This window comes from Mirounga leonina, unplaced genomic scaffold, assembly GCF_011800145.1.
Source record: "Mirounga leonina isolate KUSES-001 unplaced genomic scaffold, KU_Mleo_1.0 Mir_178, whole genome shotgun sequence".
NCBI lineage: Eukaryota > Metazoa > Chordata > Mammalia > Carnivora > Phocidae > Mirounga > Mirounga leonina.
The window spans coordinates 23,539,799-23,559,885 of record NW_023270464.1 but is presented as its reverse complement, the minus strand read 5'-3'; the positions used below and the strand labels follow the sequence as shown (position 1 = coordinate 23,559,885).

Here is a 20,087-nt window from a genome sequence, read left to right as displayed (position 1 = left end):
CCGCCCCCCGCGCTGGTCAGCCGGGCGGCCGCGGGAGGCGGGAGGGCAGGCGCGGCGGAGCGTGCGGGCGGCCCTGGCCCCGCGGGAGCGTGGCTGCGGCGCGCGGGGCGGGCGGCGACGGCTGGGCGGACGCCCGCCTTCGCCTGCGTCGCTGCCTCCGCGCGGGCCGCCGGCCCCGGGGATGTGAGGGGCGCAGCTCGGCCGGCGGGGCCCGGAGGCCGGCCGCGGACGGTAACGCGCCGGGCGGACCCGGGGGAGGACTCCGGCTGCGCCCCGGGCCGCGGCCGGGGTGGGCGGCAGTAGCGCGAGCGGCGCTCCGGATCGGAGTCGGCCCGCGGTTCCGCACCCGGCCGTTGTCGTTGCGGTCCCCGGGGCCGGGAGGGTCGGCGAGGGCCGCGGCCGGGCGGGCAGGGAGGGCCGGGAGGGGGCTGGGCCGGCCGGCGGGTGGGCTACCGAAGACCCGAAGGCAGGTGCCTACCCACCCTGTGACCCAGCTCTCTCCCCGCAGCTCCACCCACTTTGGCCTAGACCCAGCCTCCAAGGGCTAAAAATATTGCCCGGAGGCTTCTGAGCGGAATCAGATCGTGCTAAGTAGGGCACGACGCACAGAGGCGACAGAGCTCCTCGGCCCCAGGGCGGGAGCCAGTCTCCGGAGCGGCGGTTCCGCCCACGCTCGGCCCAGCAGCTAGCGGCCTCCCTCCACCCGAGCAGGCAAGTGGGGGCCCCGCGGGCGGTGGCAGCGGGCACTGGCCCTCTGAAGTTGCCCCACAGCGGAGCAGCTGTGCTCAGCCTCTCCCTAGCCAGGGGACCTTGGGCACCAATCACTGCTGGCTTCCCAGGGGGTCCGCCAGGTGCTCTAGAAGCGAAGGCTGAAAGTTACCCACTGCAGGAATCGGAACTAGCCGGGAGAAGACTGCAGGGCCCGCTGGATGTTAGAAACAAGCTGCTCTTGCAGCTTTGTAAACTCATTCTGTTTTTCTTAATGAGAGACGTGCTGTGCCAGGCACTCTCTGGTGAGCATCGGTCTGATCCAAGAGGAAGAAAGGTTTCCCTCTCCGTTTCCTTAAATTCAAACTAAATCCCAGTTTAGTCCTCTGAAACCAGAAGCACGTGGCCAAGCAGGCTGGACACCCACCTCCTTTGACTGGCTGTCTCCTTCCTGTAGGCAAGCTCTACGGGAAGCTAGTCATAATCAGGAGGTTGTGTGGTGCACTCTGGAGTCAGAGCTGGGACGTTTGTTATCCAGTCGTGTTACCCTGGGAAGGAGCATCCTCTGCATCCTAGGGGCTGAGCTGCCACCAGGACCAGGCAGGACGTGCTTCAGATGTGCTCCTCGTGCTTTCCAGTGTCTCAGCCAAGAGAGGAGGCTCCACAGCCAATGGTGGGATTTGGTGCTTAGAAACTCGCTTTTCTTCGGAGTCAGGCAAATAGGTGTTCCTTGAGAGTAGCACTCAGGAACTCTTTGGGGCATTTGGTGGAAAGACCAACAAAGGGATTTTGCCTGCTGGAGCCGCATATGGTGTCCCTCCTGCCAGGTGTGTGGAGGCCAGCATGAAGCTGAAAAAGCAGGTGACAGTATGTGGGGCCGCTATCTTCTGTGTGGCCGTCTTCTCGCTCTACCTCATGCTGGACCGAGTGCAGCATGATCCCACCCGTCACCAGAATGGCGGGAACTTCCCCCGGGTGAGTCATGCCTGCTTGCTAATCTCTTCATATACAAGTCCTCTGAGCTCAGGTCGAGAGTCAGTGTCAGCCCAGGACAGGAACACTGCTTCCCGATCGGCAGATTTTCTAGACACGCGAAGGTAAAAACAAGGATAGCAAAAAAGGAAGAAGGAAGGAGACACATGTCCTGCCACTCTGTCCTCCTGAATTCTTGGCAGACATTGCTAATGGATTGCAGCCTTCTTTCCCACTAAGCCCGGATGCAGTCCTTGTCCGCACAGTGCTCCAGACGGGCCACACCGGTTGTGGAGAATAGGCCTGCGCGGTGAAATCTTCGCCCTTCTGGGAGCCAGGGCGTGAGGGTACTCCCCAGCCAAGTGGACTGGGGTCCTCTGTAGTGATTTGCCAGATCTCCCCTCATCTGGCCAGAGCCATCCAGGCCCGTAGGCTCCTGGTTCTGCCTGCACTTGGGGAGGGAAGGATCACAGTCAGGCCTCGGGTGGTGGGCCCCATGCAGAGATCCTCCCTGTGGCACCAGGAGCCATGGGTGATTGCTTTCTGGTGTTTTGGCAGAGCCAAATTTCTGTGCTGCAGAACCGCATTGAGCAGCTGGAGCAGCTGTTGGAGGAGAACCATGAGATCATCAGCCACATCAAGGACTCGGTGCTGGAGCTGACAGCCAATGCGGAGGGCTCGCCCGCGCTGCTGCCCTACTACACGGCCAATGGCTCCTGGGTGGTGCCCCCAGAGCCCCGGCCCAGCTTCTTCTCCATCTCCCCTCAAGACTGCCAGTTTGCTTTGGGGGGCCGGGGCCAGAAGCCAGAGCTGCAGGTAGGGGGTCAGCGCTGGCGGGGAGCTCTGGTGGTTGTGGATGGGCACTGAGCTGCTCCCTGGCCTGGCAGATGCTGACCATATCAGAGGAGTTGCCCTTCGACAACGTGGATGGCGGTGTGTGGAAGCAAGGCTTCGACATCTCCTACGGCCCGCACGACTGGGACACCGAAGCCCTGCAGGTGTTTGTGGTGCCTCACTCCCACAATGACCCGGGTGAGGACCCAGCAGAGCCCTGGGAGCTGGGCTGTGCAGGGGGCTTTCCGGTGGCAGAGGTAAGCGAGGGGCCGACGAAGATGCTGGCGTCCTTAGGGGACCCTGTGTTGGCTCCCCAGGCTGGATCAAGACCTTTGACAAGTACTACACGGAGCAAACCCAGCACATCCTCAACAGCATGGTGTCCAAGCTGCAGGAGGACCCCCGGCGGCGCTTCCTCTGGGCAGAAGTCTCCTTCTTTGCCAAGTGGTGGGACAACATCAATGCCCAAAAGAAAGCAGCAGTCCGCAGGCCAGTGCCCACTGGGGAGGCCCTACCCTCTGGGCCCCGGGATGGGTGCCAGAGCAGCTGGAGGCCAAGCTGTGGGTGCCAGGGTGGCAGGGAGAGGAAGGGGGAGCAGGGCAGGGAGGAGTGATAGTAGAGGGGCCGAGGCTAAGAAGACAGTCACTGGTGTTGGGAGAAATCAGAGTCACAGCGAAGAAGGAGCACGGGGCCTGGCCCTGGGAAGTGCAGATGGAGGTCCAGAGAGAGGCAGGGCCAGGACAGCATGGAGGTTGTATGTGGGGAGAGGAGGGTGCACATTTGTTCTGTTGGTCCTGGGGTCGGGTGAGCGGGCTTGGTGAGGCCAGTGCGCACAGGTCCTGGCATCTTCTGGTTGGCAGGACTGGGCAGAGCATCCCTGCCCCGTGCTGAATGTGCGCCCTTCACTCCAGGCTGGTGGGAAACGGGCAGCTGGAGATTGTGACCGGAGGCTGGGTGATGCCGGATGAGGCCAACTCCCATTACTTTGCGCTCATTGACCAGCTCATTGAGGGACACCAGTGGCTGGAGAGAAACCTCGGTGAGTCTGGGCTCAGGAATGAGAGTCTGCTCCCATAGCTGGGCCGAGGGGACAGCAGGGGCCTGTGAGGCGCAGGGGTGGGGGTAGGGGATTCCTTTGTAAGCTGATTCCACCAGCCTGGGCCTGGCGTGATGGCAAGAAGAAAGCTGGGTCCCCAGGACAGGAGGCCCGGTCCTGAAGTGTTCAGGACCTCTGGCTCCCGTGTCCTCTCAGGTGCGACCCCGCGCTCTGGCTGGGCAGTGGACCCCTTTGGACACAGCTCCACCATTCCTTACCTGCTGCGCCGTGCCAACCTGACCAGCATGCTGATCCAGAGGGTGCATTACGCCATCAAGAAGCACTTTGCTTCCACCCACAGTCTGGAGTTCATGTGGAGGCAGACCTGGGGTAAGACCAGGTAGGGTGGGGGGGGGGCGGGGTTACAGTTCTCCCTGGGGAAGGACAGGGGGATGAGAAATAAGACCCGGTGTCCTTCGGAGCACGCCAATGAGCACTAGTACAGACAGCCAGAGTGCTCTCCTCCTTCAGGGGAGGTCAAGGGTCACGTTGACCTCTGGCCTCTGCGGGGCCTGCTCTCTGTCCTGAGGGTCTGAGCGTCCCACCCCCTGGAGGAGCTGTGGGCTCCAGAGCCCTCCCTGTGTCCCGAGCCTCGGCCCGCACATCATCTGCAGCCTGAGGTCTGGTTCAGGCCTCACCTTATGTCAGAGCTTCCCGTAGCTGGAGCAGATCCCCGCCCTGCTGCCACCCCCACGGCCAGCTCCAGAGGCTGCCTGCTGGTGGCCGACCGCCCGCTGTGTCTTCTCCAGACTCGGACTCCGACACGGACATCTTCTGCCACATGATGCCCTTCTATAGCTATGATGTGCCCCACACCTGTGGCCCGGATCCCAAGGTCTGCTGCCAGTTTGACTTCAAACGCTTGCCGGGCGGACGCATCAACTGCCCCTGGAAGGTGCCACCCCGGGCGGTCACAGAGGCAAACGTGGCCGAGAGGTACTTGTCCCCGGCCTGCGCTGGGCCATTTCACTGCAGGGAGGAGCCGGGAGACCTGGCCTCGCTCCAGGCTCCGCTGCACGGGGGTGCTTCGGGTCATACCTCTGTAGAATGGGGGGTGGGCACAGGTGGTGAGTTCAGGTCCACAGCCGCTAAGGTGCAGCACCTTTTCTGAGCCTCCCTGGAAAACTAGAGCTGCCCTAGGGAACCCCCTTTGCCAGAATGGTTTTATTTTCCCAAATGAGTATGTTGCCCAGCCAGAGCTGGTTGACTGACTCAGAAGTGAACAATTCTCAAAATAGGTAAAGTTCCTTGCCCTGTGGCCTAATGTGCCTTCATTTAGCGCAGGCATCCTGCCTTAGCCCAAAGTTGGCCAGGATCCCCAGCGGTCATGGACCTGGAATCCCACTCAGTCCTGCCCAAGGGCCCCCAGCCTCAGAGAAAGCCCATCTGCCCTCTTGAGGGTCGTTAGGGACTCCTAAAGATGTCTCTGTTGCTGAAGTCAGCGCCCCGTCCCTGGGAAAGGGCAGGTTAAGAGTGACCTAGAACAGTGGGTTGGCCGGAACCAACCGGCCTTGAGAATATAACAAGTTGAACTGGTTTTCGTGTTGCAGTAACTCTGATTTCCATGATGTCCAAGAGGTGAAACATCTGACCAAAGGGAAAGAAAGTGGTCTTTTGTTTCTGAAACCCAGAAATCTGAATGCCGATTCTAAGCAAGAATCTAGGGCTGTTAAGGCCTGGTATTTCCCAAAGCGCATCTGTGACGTACAGATGCCAGCCCAGGTTTGCGGAGAGCAAGTCATGAGAGTAACTACGTTTTCTCCTTTGAAAGGCTTAATAGGCTGAGAAATTAGGGGAAAATGGTGTTCAAGGAGTCCTCTCTCGAGAGCAAAGTAGGAAAGTACCAGCTGGATCAGCACAGTTAAGTAGATCAGTGGCTGGTTGAACCATGGTACCCGCGATGTGCCAATTACTAGGTTGGTCTGAAAAGAGAAAGGGCCTTTAATGAGAGGCTGCAAGGCTCTGTTTTTTTATTGATTTTACGAGTAACTTGACTGAAAAAGAAAATGATGAATGTGTGTTTATAGTTTCTGCTATGAGTCAGGCACAGTTCTAAGTGTTTAATATATATTAAATCGCTTAGTCTGTTTTAATTTTCATAACATCATGGTGGTAGGTACTGACATTCTCATTTTATAAAAACTGAGGCCCAGAGAGGTTAAGTAACTTGCCCAGGGTCACTCAGCCTAGTCCGTGTGGAGCTGGCATAGTCTGGCTCTGATTCTAGGCTCTTTGGTGTTGTGCTGTGTTTGCTCCCTGGTGGGCAAAGTGAAGCTGGAGTGTCAGGATCGGGATCCTCCAAGATCTCAACAGGTTGTGTGTGATGTGGGTCGAATCTAACCAGATGAGATTTACTAGATATAAACGTAAGGTTCCCCTCTTAGCCTCAGAAAACAGCATAGAAAAGTTCAGGATGAGAAGGAACTTGAACGGCAGGCATGGGAAACATGCACGCTGGCTGACGTCAGCCCTGGGGGTGACCGTAGGGCTGCCAGAGACGCCCCTGTTGATGCGCCCCCATACCGGTGGCCCACCTGGACGCCTGCATCCAGTGCCGGGCCCTGCGCTCTGAGGGACACAGGCACAGGGTGCTGGGGAACCGCTGGAGATGGAGGGACCCAGGCGACGGAGGAGCTGGGCTTGCGGAGCTGGAAGGGGAGGCCCAGAGGACGTCTTGCATACGTCTGAAGGAGAACCCCAGGGGAGGGGAGTGCTGCGTTCTGCGTGGTGTCCAAGGGCGGCCCTGGAGTCCAGGACCTGTAGCCGGAAACTGCAGCCCAGCCTAGGAAGACCTCCCCTGTTGTCAGAACCGTCCAGAGAACACGGGGCTCCCGGGGACAGGTTTCCCACTCCGGGAGATGCCCACCACAGGCCCCGTGACTCCTCCCTGGGTGTGTTCAGGGGCCCTCTGCGGCTGGCTTTGCTCGGTTCCTCTTCCGCCCAGACTCCACTTGGGCCCGGGCCCTCTCCCCCCACCCCCGCAGGGCCACGCTGCTTCTGGACCAGTACCGGAAGAAGTCTCGGCTGTTCCGAAGCAATGTCCTCCTGGTGCCGCTGGGGGACGACTTCCGATACGACAAGCCCCAGGAGTGGGATGCCCAGTTCTTCAACTACCAGCGGCTCTTTGACTTCCTCAACAGCAAGCCCGACCTCCACGTGCAGGTGGGAGGGGGCGCCGAGCTGGGGGGGGGGGGGGGGGGTCCCTCCGCAGTGCTGCAGCCTGGCCTGGCAGGTTACCAGCTCCAGGGCAGGGGTTTGTGCCCGACTCTTGGGCAAGGGTCTCCCTTTTTTTTTTAAAGATTTTATTCATTTATTTAATTAACAGAGAGAGACGGTGAGAGAGGGAACACAAGCAGGGGGAGTGGGAGAGGGAGAAGCAGGCTTCCCGCCGAGCAGGGAGCCTGATGCGGGGCTCGATCCCAGGACCCCGGGATCATGACCTGAGCTGAAGGCAGACGCTTAACCGACTGAGCCACCCAGGCACCCCAAGGGTCTCCCTTTTATGTCAGAATTCCTTCCTGGGCCCCCTGCGTCTGCGTGTGGGCCAGCAGGGTAGGACGTGCCATGACTGCCTGTGCGTAGGCAGAGTCCCTACTCCTGGCGCTCAGCTGCAGCACTCGGGGCCACAACTCCTAGAAACTCTGGAACTGATGGGAGCGGGTTTGGGGGGGTCTCCACAGGCCCAGTTTGGCACCCTCTCTGACTATTTTGACGCTCTGTACAAGAGGACCGGGGTGGAGCCAGGGGCCCGGCCTCCAGGGTTCCCTGTGCTGAGCGGGGATTTCTTCTCCTATGCGGACCGGGAGGACCATTACTGGACCGGCTATTACACTTCCCGGCCCTTCTACAAGAGCCTGGACCGGGTCCTGGAAGCCCACCTGCGGTGAGACTCAACCCCCTTCCAGGCCGGAGGGAGGAGAATAAGCCTTTGGGGTTTAAGGAGGAGCTAGATTGGCTCAGAATGCACCGGAAGGGCTTGGCGACAAGGCAGGCGGAGACGTGGTGGAAAGCAGGGGGCGGGGCTTGCTGAGCGAGGCCGGCCTGGGAGTCGTGTGGCCGGGAGGCTGACTGACCCCTCTCTGGGCAGGGGGGCAGAGATCCTGTACAGTCTCGCTGTAGCTCACGCCCGCCGCTCTGGACTGGCTAGCCGGTACCCGCTCTCCAACTTCGCCCTCCTGACGGAAGCCCGGCGCACTCTGGGCCTCTTCCAGCACCACGATGCCATCACCGGCACGGCCAAGGAGGCCGTCGTGGCAGACTACGGCGTCAGGTGGGGGCTGTCCTCCGCGTCGGATCCACGCCCGGCCCGCTGTCCTAAAGAAAGGCCGAGCTGGGCAGTCAGCGAGCGGGCAGGCCTGCCGAGGGCTCTTCCTGCTGGAGAGGCGGACGGTCTGTCGGTGGCTGTCTTCTCCATGCCCACCGCCGCCCCCTCTCCCGCCCCCAGGCTCCTGCGCTCCCTTGTCAACCTGAAGCAGGTCATCATCAATGCAGCTCACTATCTGGTGCTGGGGGACAAAGAGACCTACCACTTCGATGCCGAGGCACCCTTCCTCCAAATGGTGAGCCCCGCTTCTCGATCCTCTTGGGGCACTCTCGGGAGCGTGCAGTCCCATCCAAGAGCTGCGGTGTGAGGGTGTTGCTCTTCTTTTCCCGCCTGCCCTGGAGCGAAAGATCGGTGCCCAGTGCGGCTGGTGGTCCACAGCCAGGACAGGCAGGGGCTGGGGAGGAGGCAAGGCTCTGAGCTAGGCCAACCGCAGGACGGTTCTTCCTTCCCACCCATTTAACCCCAGGATGACACCCGCTTAAATCACGATGCCCTGCCAGAGCGCACAGTGATCCAGCTGGATTCCTCACCCAGGTGAGCCAGACCAGGCCAGGCGCAGAGGCGAAGCCACTCTGGCTCCCAACACCATCTCCCACCCACACCTGCCCAAGCACCACAGGACTCGGCGGGGGTGCCACCACTCCCGTGGGTGCCCGGGAGCAGTGGCCTCCGAGGTGAGCCTGCCTCTCCCCGCAGGTATGTGGTGCTCTTCAACCCCCTGGAACAGGAGCGGCTCAGCATGGTGTCCCTGCTGGTCAGCTCGCCCCGGGTGCGTGTCCTTTCAGAGGAGGGTCAGCCCCTCGTGGTGCAGATCAGTGCACACTGGAGCTCTGCCACCAACATGGTCGCTGATGTCTACCAGGTGAGCAGGGGCCCCCAGGGTGGGCCCCAGCCCTCGGTGCTGACCCGGGGCCTCTCTCTGCCTGTGACACCAGCCTCCCACCCTCCCACTTCCTGCCCAGCTTGGGGACAGGGGTCCTGGGGAGGGGGTTGCCCAGAGGACAGTCACTCCTGGGACTTGAGTCTGTCCTCGAAAGGAAGGCGAAGTTTGGTAGGAGCAGCGGGTGGACGTGGAGAATACTAGAAATGGGGGCTAGGTTGCCCTGCCATTCCTTCATTCAGCAAGTGTTTACAGAAAGTTTAACGTGCGCTTCCCGCTTCGTAGTTGCTCAGGTATCAGGTGAGACTCCTGAAAGTGACTAGAGGCAAGCGATGTCACCTCCACTTTCAGAGGCGGGGCAGGGGGGTGCGTACCGAGTCCCCAGGAGGTATCAGCATTTGCTCGGACTTTCTCAGTGAGGAAGTGAATGCCCCAGGCCTAGATCCCAGGCCCGCGTCCAGAATGGATGCCCACGCTACGTGGGCCGCGCTGCCTCACCCCTCCCTCCCTCCCTCGGCCCTCCCTCCCTCACCCCTCCCTCCCTCGCCCCTCCCGCGGCAGGTGTCTGTGCCCATGCGCCTGCCGGCCCTGGGCCTCGGCGTGCTGCAGCTGCAGCTGGGCCTGGACGGGCACCGCACCCTGCCATCCTCCGTGCGCATCTACTTGCATGGCCGGCAGCTGTCCGTCAGCAGGCAGGACGCGTTCCCTCTGCGCATCATCGACTCAGGCGCCAGTGACTTCGCCCTCAGCAACCGCTACATGCAGGTCTGGTTCTCAGGCCTCACCGGGCTCCTCAAGGTAAAGGGCCAGGGCAGGGGGCTGGGGAGGGCGTGCCTGGCGGTGGGCCGGAGCTGAGCTGCCGCCTGACTGGCGGGGGGGGCCGCCGGGGGGCACAGCATGGGGAAGCTGGGCTGGTTCCTTGGGGGAGTTCGTCCGTGCCCTCCCAGGGGGCAGGCCTGACATGCTGGTGTGGGGCCAGGGGTCAGGGCTGTGTTTTTTGGCAGAGCATCCGAAGGGTGGACGAGGAGCAGGAGCAGCGGGTGGACGTGGAGTTCCTCATCTATGGCACCCGTGGGTCCAAAGACAAGAGTGGAGCCTACCTCTTCCTGCCTGATGGGGAGGCCCAGGTACCGTAAAGACTCCTCAAAAACTCAGCAGGCCCTGGGGGGCCCCGCTAACGGAGGGTCCGAGGAGCCCTGTGAACTGAGGCAGCGGGGAGGGCACGGGCCTTCTCCCAGGGCCATCCCTGCCTGCCGGGGGCTCTGCCCGCGCTGCCTCTGGGAGGTGGGGTAGGCTGAGGAGCGTCAGCTGGGGCCTCGGGCCAGCTCAGCCTGGGGTCTCCAGCTGGAGCCTGCTGGGAACAGGTATTTCTGCCAACGCTGGGCCGGTACCTCCCCACTCCGCCTTCCGTGCTATGGCTTCAGCTGCCGCCTGCTCTGTCCGCAGCCCTACGTCCCCAAGGATCCCCCCGTGCTGCGTGTCACCGAAGGCCCTTTCTTCTCCGAGGTGGTTGCCTACTACGAGCATGTCCGCCAGGTGGTCCGGCTTTATAATCTGCCAGGTGAGCCTGCTCGATGAGGAAGGTCAGAGTAAAGGTCAGGGCTGCACGGGGCTATGCCACACTCTTCCTTCTGCCCGTTCTCTGCTCATGTGTCTGTTCCCAGCAAACGGATCATCTGAGACGGGGATGACGTTAATTCTCTTGCAGTGAAGGCCCTCCAGAAATGCTGGGAGTTGCCGGGGGGTTGTGCGCGGCCTCCCCCAGCCCATCTCTCAGGCCTCTCCATGCTCTCCCTTTGTCCTTCTGCCTAGGGGTGGAGGGGCTGTCTCTGGACATGTCATCCCTGGTGGACATCCGCGACTACGTCAACAAGGAGCTGGCCCTGCGCATCCACACAGACATTGACAGCCAGGGTGCCTTTTTCACGGACCTCAATGGCTTTCAGGTGATTCCCGGGGCCCTGGGAATCACCAGTGTGCCCTGATGGGGGAAGAGGAATCCGAGGCGAGAGTGATCAGGGACTCCTTCAGACTGGGAACCCCTGGGGCCCAAATGGTGCCCGGACACCCTTGATCTGCTGGCTTTCCTGTCCCAGGTGCAGCCCCGGCGCTACCTGAAGAAGCTGCCCCTGCAGGCCAACTTCTACCCCATGCCAGTCATGGCCTACATCCAGGACGCACACAACCGCCTCACGCTACACACCTCCCAGGCCCTGGGGGTCTCCAGCCTGCACGATGGTGAGTGGGGAGCGGCAGCTAGGGGGCTATGGGGAGGGTGAAGGACGAGGCAGAAGCCCATCTGTGTCCCAGGGCCTCTCCTCTCAGCAGGCCCCACCCCTTTCCAGTCCACGTCACCTCCATGCTTGGAGAACGTTAACAGCACCTGTCAGTCACACACGGCATGGCAGGAAGGCAGACGCGTGCTGTCACCCTGTCCCCTAGTGGAGGCAGCCATGGAGGTGACCTGGGGGTGGGGGTCCTGTTGGGTCCCTTTAAGAAGCACCAGGGTATTGAACAGTGATTCTTAACTGAGCTGTGCAGCCCCCTTCCCCTGGCCAGGGATGGAAGTAGGGATGGTTGGAAAAGTGCGTCTGATGTTATAATGAAATATTTAACAGGGGTGCCTGGGTGGTTCATTCGGTTAAGCGTCTGACTCTTGATTTCGGCTCAGGTTGTGATCTCGGGGTTGTGAGATTGAGCCCCATGTTGGGCTCCACGCTGGACATGGAGCCTGCTTGAGATTCTCTCTCTCCCTCTCCCCCACCTCTTGCTCTCTTGCTCTAAAAAAAAAAAAAAAAAATTTTTTTTTTAAATTAAAATAGATTTAGCAAAGGAGAAAAATATATAGTGTTTCCCTACTAACGGTCACTGAAAGAGAGAATGGCGTTCTTAACTGAAACAAAGCCATGAGGAGTACTGGGCTGGAGCTGGGCATGCTGGGCAAGCTGAGGTGGCTCCGTGTCCTCAGGGTAAAGGGAGCAGTTTGCACTTGGCCTTTGAGGACTTCAGATCTTCCACGTTTGGGTTGGAGCCTTTGTGCAGGGCTGAGCTGAGAGCACTTGGTTCAGGCTGTGCTGGGGGCCGGTGGCCGGGACACTGGAGGCCTGACCCCCTGCTGAAGGAGTGTGTCTCTGCTGCCCCTTCGCCCAGGATCGCCCTGCTGTCAGACTTTGCCCGGCTGTCTGTGCCATTGGCTGCTAGCTGAGCCCGGTGTCCCCCCGCCCCCTTGGTTGTCTCTGCCCTTTAGGGAAACAGGGTGCTCAGATTATTGCTTGTTGTTTTGTTTTGTTTTTTAAAGATTGTATTCATTTACTTGAGAGAGAGAGAGAGCAAGACAGCACGAGCAGGGGGCAGAGGGAGAGGGAGACGCAGACCCCACCCCCCCGCTGAGTAGGGAGCCCGACATGGGGCTCGATCCCAGGACAAGATCACGGCCTGAGCCAAAGGCAGACGCTTAACCGACTGAGCCACCCGGGCGCCCCAGGATTATTGCTTTATACTCCTGGGGTCATTTTAGGGCTTCCGGATATCTTTCCAAAAAAAGGTTGCTCAGGGTAGAAACACTTAGGAACTACAGAAGTCAGAATCGGGCTGGGGAGAGGGATAGGGCCACCTGAGTACACTTCCTCAAGAGATTCTTAAAAAAACAGGTGCTGGGAAAAATCCTCACCCTGACATAGGTCAGCTTTGCGGTGAGCCCCTTCCCCAAGCATATTTTACAAAGAAACCCTAGGCGATCATCTGCCATCTCTTCCCCGCCGGGCACCGCTCAGTGATACCTAATGTGAGCTTGTGTCTGATCTGCCATCTGCCTGCCGTCTGCGCTCCCCTTGTGACGGATGCGGCGGCCGAGCTGGAGTCCGTCCCAGTGTAGAGCAGGGGCGGCCGGGCATGTTCTAGTCACAGCAAAGTCTGCCCGAGCTGCGTGGCCTCAGGCTTCTGCAGCAAGCGCTGGGCCTCCCAGAGCAGTTCTGTGTTCGCTTGCTTACTTCGTGCAAGCGGCCAGTCCAGATGTGGTCCCCAGCCTGAGCTCCCGGCCCTGCCCCCAGTCCTGAGGCACAGCGCACGCCTGCCCGCTCTGGGCCTCTTGCTCGCTCATCTGTGACTCTGGCCCTTCGCTCAGCCCCCTTCCAGCCTAGGTCCCAGGGTGCGTCCTCTCCCGAGTGACTGCTTCCAGCGAGCTCACCGGCCGTTTCCCTCGGGGCCTGTGGTGGGCATTCTTCTTCCAAAGCCCGACATCTGCTTGGGGATGGGGGTCGCAGGCCCGGGGCTCACAGTTAACGTCCCCAGGCCAGCTGGAGGTGATCCTGGACCGACGGCTGATGCAGGATGACAACCGGGGTCTGGGCCAAGGGCTCAAGGACAACAAGAGAACCTGCAACCATTTCCGCCTCCTGTTCGAGCGGCGAACCCTGGGCAGTGAGGTAAATTCTGGGCCTCCCTCCCCAGGAGCCAGGTCAGGCTGGTCCCTTGGGCGGCAGAGCTAGAGGCGGGCGAGGGGTAGTGAGTGTAGGGCTCTTCCGGGGGTGTGGGGAGTGAGTCTGACGCTCTGCTGCTCCATCTCAGCCTGGCACCTCCGTCTCCCACAGCCTCTCCCGCCATCCTCTGTGCCCCCCACCCCCACCGCGTCCTCTAACCCTCTCTGCTCCGGCCGCATGCATCTCATGGCTTTCTTTGCCCCCACCAGCCTGGCTTTTTCTCCAAACTGGCAGCCATGTTTAGGGACTTGGTCTTTCAGAGCAGCAGGAGCGGTAACCTCGAGGTAAGGGCCAGCGATGGGGTGTGGAACTAGCGTTAGCGAGTCGTAACTGGCGTCAGAGCCTGCGGATGACAGGGCCTGCCACTCAGTCCCCCGAGTCTGCGGCTCAGTCCTCACTCGCCAAGGAGATCCTGATCACTTGTTGTGCTTTGGGCCTGAGAGGGACACAAACATCTGCGTTACTCATCCTGCTCTCTAGGACTTCGCTCGGGGGAAGGGGGGTGCCAAGCTCTGTGTGTAGAACTAAGGTAGAAATATGCCCCCTGGTGCTGAGGAGGGAGAGAATGCCGTGAGCTGGGGGACAGAGGACCGCTTCTGGAGGACGGGTCGGCCAAGCACAGCTGTGGTGAATCGGGGTCCGATCTAATCCCATGAACCGAGGCACGGGCGGAAGGCAAGAGAGACGGTGTGAACGGGGAACAGCAGTGAGTTCGCTCAGCTAGACTAGAGCTGCTTGTCCAGTGTGGTAGCTTTTAGCCACGTGTGGATATTTAAATGAATCAAAACTAAATACTGTACCAAATTCAGTTCTTCATTCGTACCAGCCACGTTTCAAGTGTCCCACGGCCACAAGTGGCTAGCAGCCACTCTACCGTCCAGCGCAGGTATAGTGTTTCTGTCTTTGCAGAAAGTTCTAGTGGCCGTGGCTGGGCTAGCATGAAGTAGGGGGTTGTGTGGGGCAGACTGCAGTGGGCCTGGAACAGCTGGTGGAAGACTTTCTGGACTTTATGTTGGAGGCCAGGGAGGGACCAGAGCAGGAAGGCTCTGCCCTGAGCATGTCGCTCTAACAGCAGGAGCAGGGTGGATCTTCAGGGAGATTGGAGGCCGGTGATGGTTTAAAGCAGGAAATGTCAGTGGCTCGAAGTGAGCCACGGGAGGGAGAGGTTGTAGGTGGAGGTGAGGACACGGCTGAGCAGGGGACAGAGGTCAGGGGAGGGGGAAGTGAGAGATTCTGGGCGATTGGAAGGAGGGTGGTGGTAGGGACAGAAGTCCGGAATATGGACAAGTGGCGATCTGAGAGAAAGTCCAGGTCAGCCCCCTAAACAGCAGTCCTCGGTGGACACAACTGTGGGGACCCCTGGGCCCGAGGACCACGGCCGGTGCTGTGGACATGGGGCCTTACGTGGAACCGCAGGATCACTCTGAGTACCCCCTGCATCCGTGTGAAGCACACGTCTGTCTGACTCCCATTCTCCTCCCTCCCTCTTGAGAATCTGCGAGACAGGAGATGGTGTTCAGAGTATGGGGTGTGTGCTTGTATGGTATGTCCTAGAAGCAAAAACCCTCAAAAGTCGTAAATAGTCCTAAGCTGTGTGAGATGGAAAGTGGCCACGTGTGTGTGAAGGGTCCTGAGCCTCCCAGACACATCGGGGAAGCGCTTTCCAGAGGAACGGACCCGGGCGCGCGCTTACCCTCCCCCTCCCCCGCATCTCGGGCCAACCTTGCAGGTCCAGGATGGCCGCTCCACCAGCTACCCGTCCCTCCTCAGCCACCTGACCTCCATGTACCTGAACACCCCAGTGCTTGCCCTGCCCGTAGCCAAGAGGCAGCTCCCGGGCCCCAGTCTGCGCTCCTTTCATCCCCTGGCCTCCTCTCTGCCCTGTGACTTCCACCTGCTCAACCTGCGTACGCTGCAGGCCGAGGTGAGTGTCCCGCTCCGCTCCGCACCCCAGGGCCAGGCTCCAGCCTTTCCGCACCCGGACTCCTCCCGGGCCCAGTACTGCCTGCTGGATAGCGGTGCTCTTCCACCTGTGAGCCCTGAGTGGCCCCGGCCCCCCCACCGCCCCTTGTGTGTCTGTCACCCAGGATGACGCCTTGCCTTCGGCGGAAACTGCGCTCATCTTACACCGCAAGGGGTTCGACTGTGGCCTTGAGGCCAAGAACTTGGGCTTCAACTGCACCACAAGCCAAGGCAAGGTGAGCGCGGCCCAGGTATGGGCAGGAAAACGGGAAGGCTGCCGTGAGGGGGGCAGTGAGGGTGAGACTGGGGGTGGGGGTCCCTCCAGGGCGTTTTGGGAGAGAAAGGGAGAAGCTGTTGACGAGAGAAAAGCAAGCGAGGCCTGGTGGGGGCACGTTCTGGGGCAGGGCATACAGCCGGAGACGTGTGCTCGGTGAGCAGAGGCCTCTGTCAGACGAGGTGGGAAACCCCAGCGTGGACCCAGACGTGGTCCTAAAGGACCCACGTGCGGGAGGCACCATGTCGCCTCCGTGAAGTTCTTCAAGAGGTGACCGGGCGTACAGAGGAAGAGCGCCCAGCACAGCCCCGTACCGTGTTCCCCTCCACAGGCGGCCCTGGGGAGCCTCTTCCACGGCCTGGACGTGGGTTTCCTGCAGCCGACCTCCCTGACGTTACTGTACCCTCTGGCCTCAGCCTCCAACAGCACTGACGTCTATCTGGAGCCCATGGAGATCGCCACCTTCCGCCTCCGCTTGGGCTAGGGCTTCCTGTGGCCTGAAGAGAAAGTTCATCCACAGAGACTGCCTCTTACACGAGGTCGGGTGGGACAAACCGGATGGGTATCCTGTCCCGATCTACCTCTCGGAACTGTGACACGCTGGGCTCCGCCCTCATTTTCTGTTTATCGTTGCTTCTGTGCCCGGTGGCAGCCCCAGGCCCCGTGTCGGGTAGACAGGGCAGACACCAGTGAGATCGTGACAAGAGGGCCCTGGGTCAGAGTGCGCGGTGCCGGCCTCAGCTTTGGGTTATGAGTGGCGCCCAGTTGGGCACAGGCTCAAGCACCCATCATTGTCCCATAATGGGATGGAGGAGAAGCAGGGTCAGAACAGGTAGGGGAGGCTGAGTGGGTAGCAGCCCAGCGCCGGGGTCACTGGAGGCAGGACCCGGCTCTAGGGGGACCCTCCGGTTACGGAGGGACTGCTTGTCCGGACGTGACCAGCAGGAGCTGAGTGACGGCTGGGAGGAGGGGGATGGGGACCCAGAGTTAGCACTGGGGCAGCAGAGGAATCCCTGCTTTCTGTGACGGTTCCGCCCTAAGAGCTCCCTGGCTTCCCCGGCTCGGGGCTGTGGGGTGGCAGGAAGGACTCGCAGAGACCATGTCATGGCCAGAGCTCAGAGGATGCTTCAGATACCAAACCTCCCCCCCACCTCATCGCGGGCGCTTGGTCTGTGTGTGTTGATGTGTGGGATGGTGGCAGGGACGTGGGGGTCCTCCATCCTCCCTGACCCCTCTTTGGTTCCCGAACTCTGGACACCACTGTCCTCGGGAGCTCCTTCCCATCCTGGGGGCATTTGGTCTGGCACACCTCCTTTCCCTGGAGAGAAAGTGGAGCCTCCAAGCGCCCATAAGTGCGAGCAATTTGAGAAGGCTTTCAGCCCCATCCCTACGTGGGGGGTTCATCCTTCCACAGAAGTGTTTGACTCCTGGCACGGGGACTGGGGATACATAGCGTACATTAGGGAGTATGGCTGCTCATCAGCCTTCATTTCAGCTTCGATTAATAGAGAAAAGTTTCTGATCGTCTCTATAGACGCTGAAACGATATTTGGTAAAGTTTAAGATCTATCCCTTATTAAAAATCTTAGTAAGTTAAGATTACAAAGAGACGTCCTCATCTAGATAAAAAATCTCTATCACAAACCAGCAGTTAATGACATTCTAAAGAACCACAAGCATTCCCATACAAGTCGGAAACTAGGGCACTCGTTAGCAGTGTCCCGGCACTGTCACCCCCGCAGGAGAGCAGGGGAAGGAGAGGAAGTTACAACTGTCATTATTTGCAGACGATAGCACGGCCGACCTACAAAATCTAAGAGAGTCAGCGGGAGACCTACTAAGATCATTCTGTAAGCGGACACAGACGGTAGACATGATGCTCCTGGAAAGATCTCGGTTCTCTCTGAATCAACCCATAAATTCAGTGTATTCCAGCATGGTTGGATACTTTGGGAATTTGATAAGTTCTCAAGTTCATGTGGAAGAGTAAATATGTGAGAATATTAAATTCTGATGCTGGTGAGTCAGGGGCGGGGAGCGCTGAGGGGGTAAAGGACTGCCCAGGAGTGGCCCCAGTGACCTGGGGTGGGCTCGGACAGACAGGCTCATGGAACAAAAGGCAGAGTCCAGAAGCAGACCCCCAGGTAGACAGGAACTTAGTAGGATAAAAGGAGTATTTGAAGTGGGGGAAAAAGATGGATTGTTTAATAAATAGGGGTTTAAGACAACTGGCCCTCAAAGTAAGAGTTAGATCTGTAACTCACAGTTGCCACAAAAATTAGTTCGAGGGAAGAAACCAAAAAACTTGCAACTACAAAATTACTGCAGGAAATACAGGAGATTATTACATTTCTGGTGTGGGAGGCTCTGTTTTAAACATAACACGAAACCTAAAAGATCTAATAAGGGAAAAGATAAACAGATTTTACCACCCCAAAATATTGAAAGTTTGTGTATGATGGAAAACATCATGGTTACAACACAAATGACTGACTGGGAGAAAATGTTTGCTGCACTTCCAATATTGATGAGTTAATTACTCCAGGAGAAAAGCTTGCTTTGGGGTCCTTGGAGAGGGTCCCCCGGGCCTGCTCAGTCACTCCCCGAACAAGAGTTCTTCCAGATCATCCAGGGCTGTTGTTGCCAGCGTCGGGCCAGGGCACATGGAAGCCCGTCTAAATCGTTGTGGAAGAAATAAGATTATCAATGTGAGGTGCTCAGCACAGAGTGCCGGGTACCTAGAGGAGCTTAATAAATAGGAACTGTAATCTTATTAGTAAAGGACGCTAAGCAGTTATATCACAGTAGGTGGTATTTGCTAGTATCACGTGACTTGTAATCAAATGATAAGGGAGACTCTGTGAACCGCGCCCCCCAGAAATGAGCAGAATAAAGGCTCTTACCTTTGGAGGTCTTAGATATACCACGGAATTATTCATCTGCCAGGAACAATGTTTAATCCTGCACACTGGCCTTTTAAAACTACTCCAGGCAGCATGTTCAAGATGTGGTCCAGAATCACCAGGAGTGTGTGTTTCAGGCCCAGCTTTTTGGCCTGTCCTGGCGAGGGCTGCCCCTCAGCCTGGATGTGGGGATGAGGGGCCCATGGAGCAGAGACCGAGCCTCGTTGAGACAGCCCTATAACGAGAACCAGAGACAGACCTTCCAGTTGTGTGTGGGAGGGAAAGCCAATTCCGGGGCACCATCTACTGAACCCATTTCTGGGGGTAGCAGTCAAAGAATCTGCATTTTTAACAAGCTTCCAGGCGATTCTTTTGTATACAGTAGTTTGGAAATGGGCCTATGATTTTAAGGCAAGCAGCAGCCCTTTACCACGGAGCCCTGGCACTGAGGCCTCCGTTCTGAGGGTTATAATCATAATTAGAACCAGGACAGGACACACAGGCAACTTCAACCCCTGACACTAGAATTCTCTTCCTCCCTGCACCCCTCCAGCCACTTAGAACTACCCCATTTCCGCAAAGAAAGGAACTCTGGGAAGGCGGACTGAAACCAAGAACCATGTCCTCCTGTGCAGGCCGAGCCAGGCACGGACTGTGCTCTGACTCAGCTTCCCTGGGGAGTGGGCAGAGAGACCCGTAGAAAGAACAGCGTCTCTCAGCGGAAGCTCACCTGCCTCCCCCACCATCACAGCAGTTGGCTACCTGCCCTCACGCCCTCATGGAGGGGGAGAAGCACAGTCCGGGTGGGGGGAACGAGGCTCACCGCCCAAAATCGAGATCTCTGTTTTTCACTAACAAAACTGTGTACACATAAACACTTCGAGGGGCAGGTCTCATAGCAAGAACAGGTGAGGGAGGAGGAGGCCGGATCCTTCAAAACAAACCCTGATTTTACTTAGGGTCTGTGGGAAATCAATTCAGAACTTCTTTTTTTTTTTTTAAAGATTTTTTATTTTTTATTTATTTATTTGAGACAGAGAGAATGAGAGAGAGAGAGCACATGAGAGGGAGGAGGGTCAGAGGGAGAAGCAGACTCCCTGCCGAGCAGGGAGCCTGATGTGGGACTCGATCCCGGGACTCCAGGATCATGACCTGAGCCGAAGGCAGTCACTTAACCAACTGAGCCACCCAGGCGCCCAAAGATTTTTTATTTTTTATTTATTTATTTGAGACAGAGAGAATGAGAGACAGCATGGGAGGGAGGAGGGTCAGAGGGAGAAGCAGACTCCCTGCCGAGCAGGGAGCCAGATGCGGGACTCGATCCCGGGACTCCAGGATCATGACCTGAGCCGAAGGCAGTCGCTTAACCAACTGAGCCACCCAGGCGCCCTCAATTCAGAACTTCTTAATGGTTACCAGGACTAAGTGGATCTGCAGAGAGTCTCTGTCCAGTCTGGGTCCTGACTTTGGACCCTCCCCAAACTGAGGATAAGCCTGAACTGAAAGTGAACTCTGTGGGCACAGGAGACCTGGAGGGGTGGGAGATGAGGACTTCCCAGCCCTTGGAACACGAGAGGGTTGAAGGTTTAAAACCCAGCACGGAGTGTGGAAGCCTCGAGGAGCTCTCCGGGGGGGGGGGGGGGGGGGGGGCGGCGA

General features: G+C 58.8%; 1 protein-coding gene across 5 annotated transcripts; it reads left to right on the top strand.

The window, feature by feature from the left end:
• Window positions 1–95: 95 nt before the first annotated feature.
• Window positions 96–18,448, top strand: MAN2A2 (mannosidase alpha class 2A member 2). 5 transcript variants are annotated; one of them, XM_035024177.1, is made up of 25 exons: window positions 211–231; window positions 1,166–1,381; window positions 1,536–1,683; window positions 2,239–2,496; window positions 2,568–2,712; window positions 2,832–3,003; window positions 3,426–3,553; window positions 3,767–3,940; window positions 4,360–4,546; window positions 6,595–6,772; window positions 7,291–7,493; window positions 7,698–7,880; window positions 8,055–8,169; window positions 8,401–8,468; window positions 8,631–8,796; window positions 9,376–9,612; window positions 9,819–9,941; window positions 10,261–10,375; window positions 10,627–10,760; window positions 10,911–11,052; window positions 13,105–13,238; window positions 13,502–13,576; window positions 15,022–15,216; window positions 15,380–15,490; window positions 15,860–18,448. In XM_035024177.1, the coding sequence occupies exons 3-25, from the start codon at window positions 1,552–1,554 to the stop codon at window positions 16,010–16,012; spliced, it is 3,528 nt and encodes a 1,175-aa protein (XP_034880068.1). In that variant the 5' UTR covers window positions 211–231; window positions 1,166–1,381; window positions 1,536–1,551; the 3' UTR covers window positions 16,013–18,448. The 5 variants fall into 5 exon arrangements, with proteins under 5 accessions (XP_034880065.1, XP_034880064.1, XP_034880068.1 ...); XM_035024174.1 differs by lacking the exon at window positions 1,166–1,381 and having other exon boundaries at window positions 96–231; XM_035024173.1 differs by having other exon boundaries at window positions 96–231; window positions 509–1,683.
• The last annotated feature ends 1,639 nt before the right edge of the window (window positions 18,449–20,087 follow it).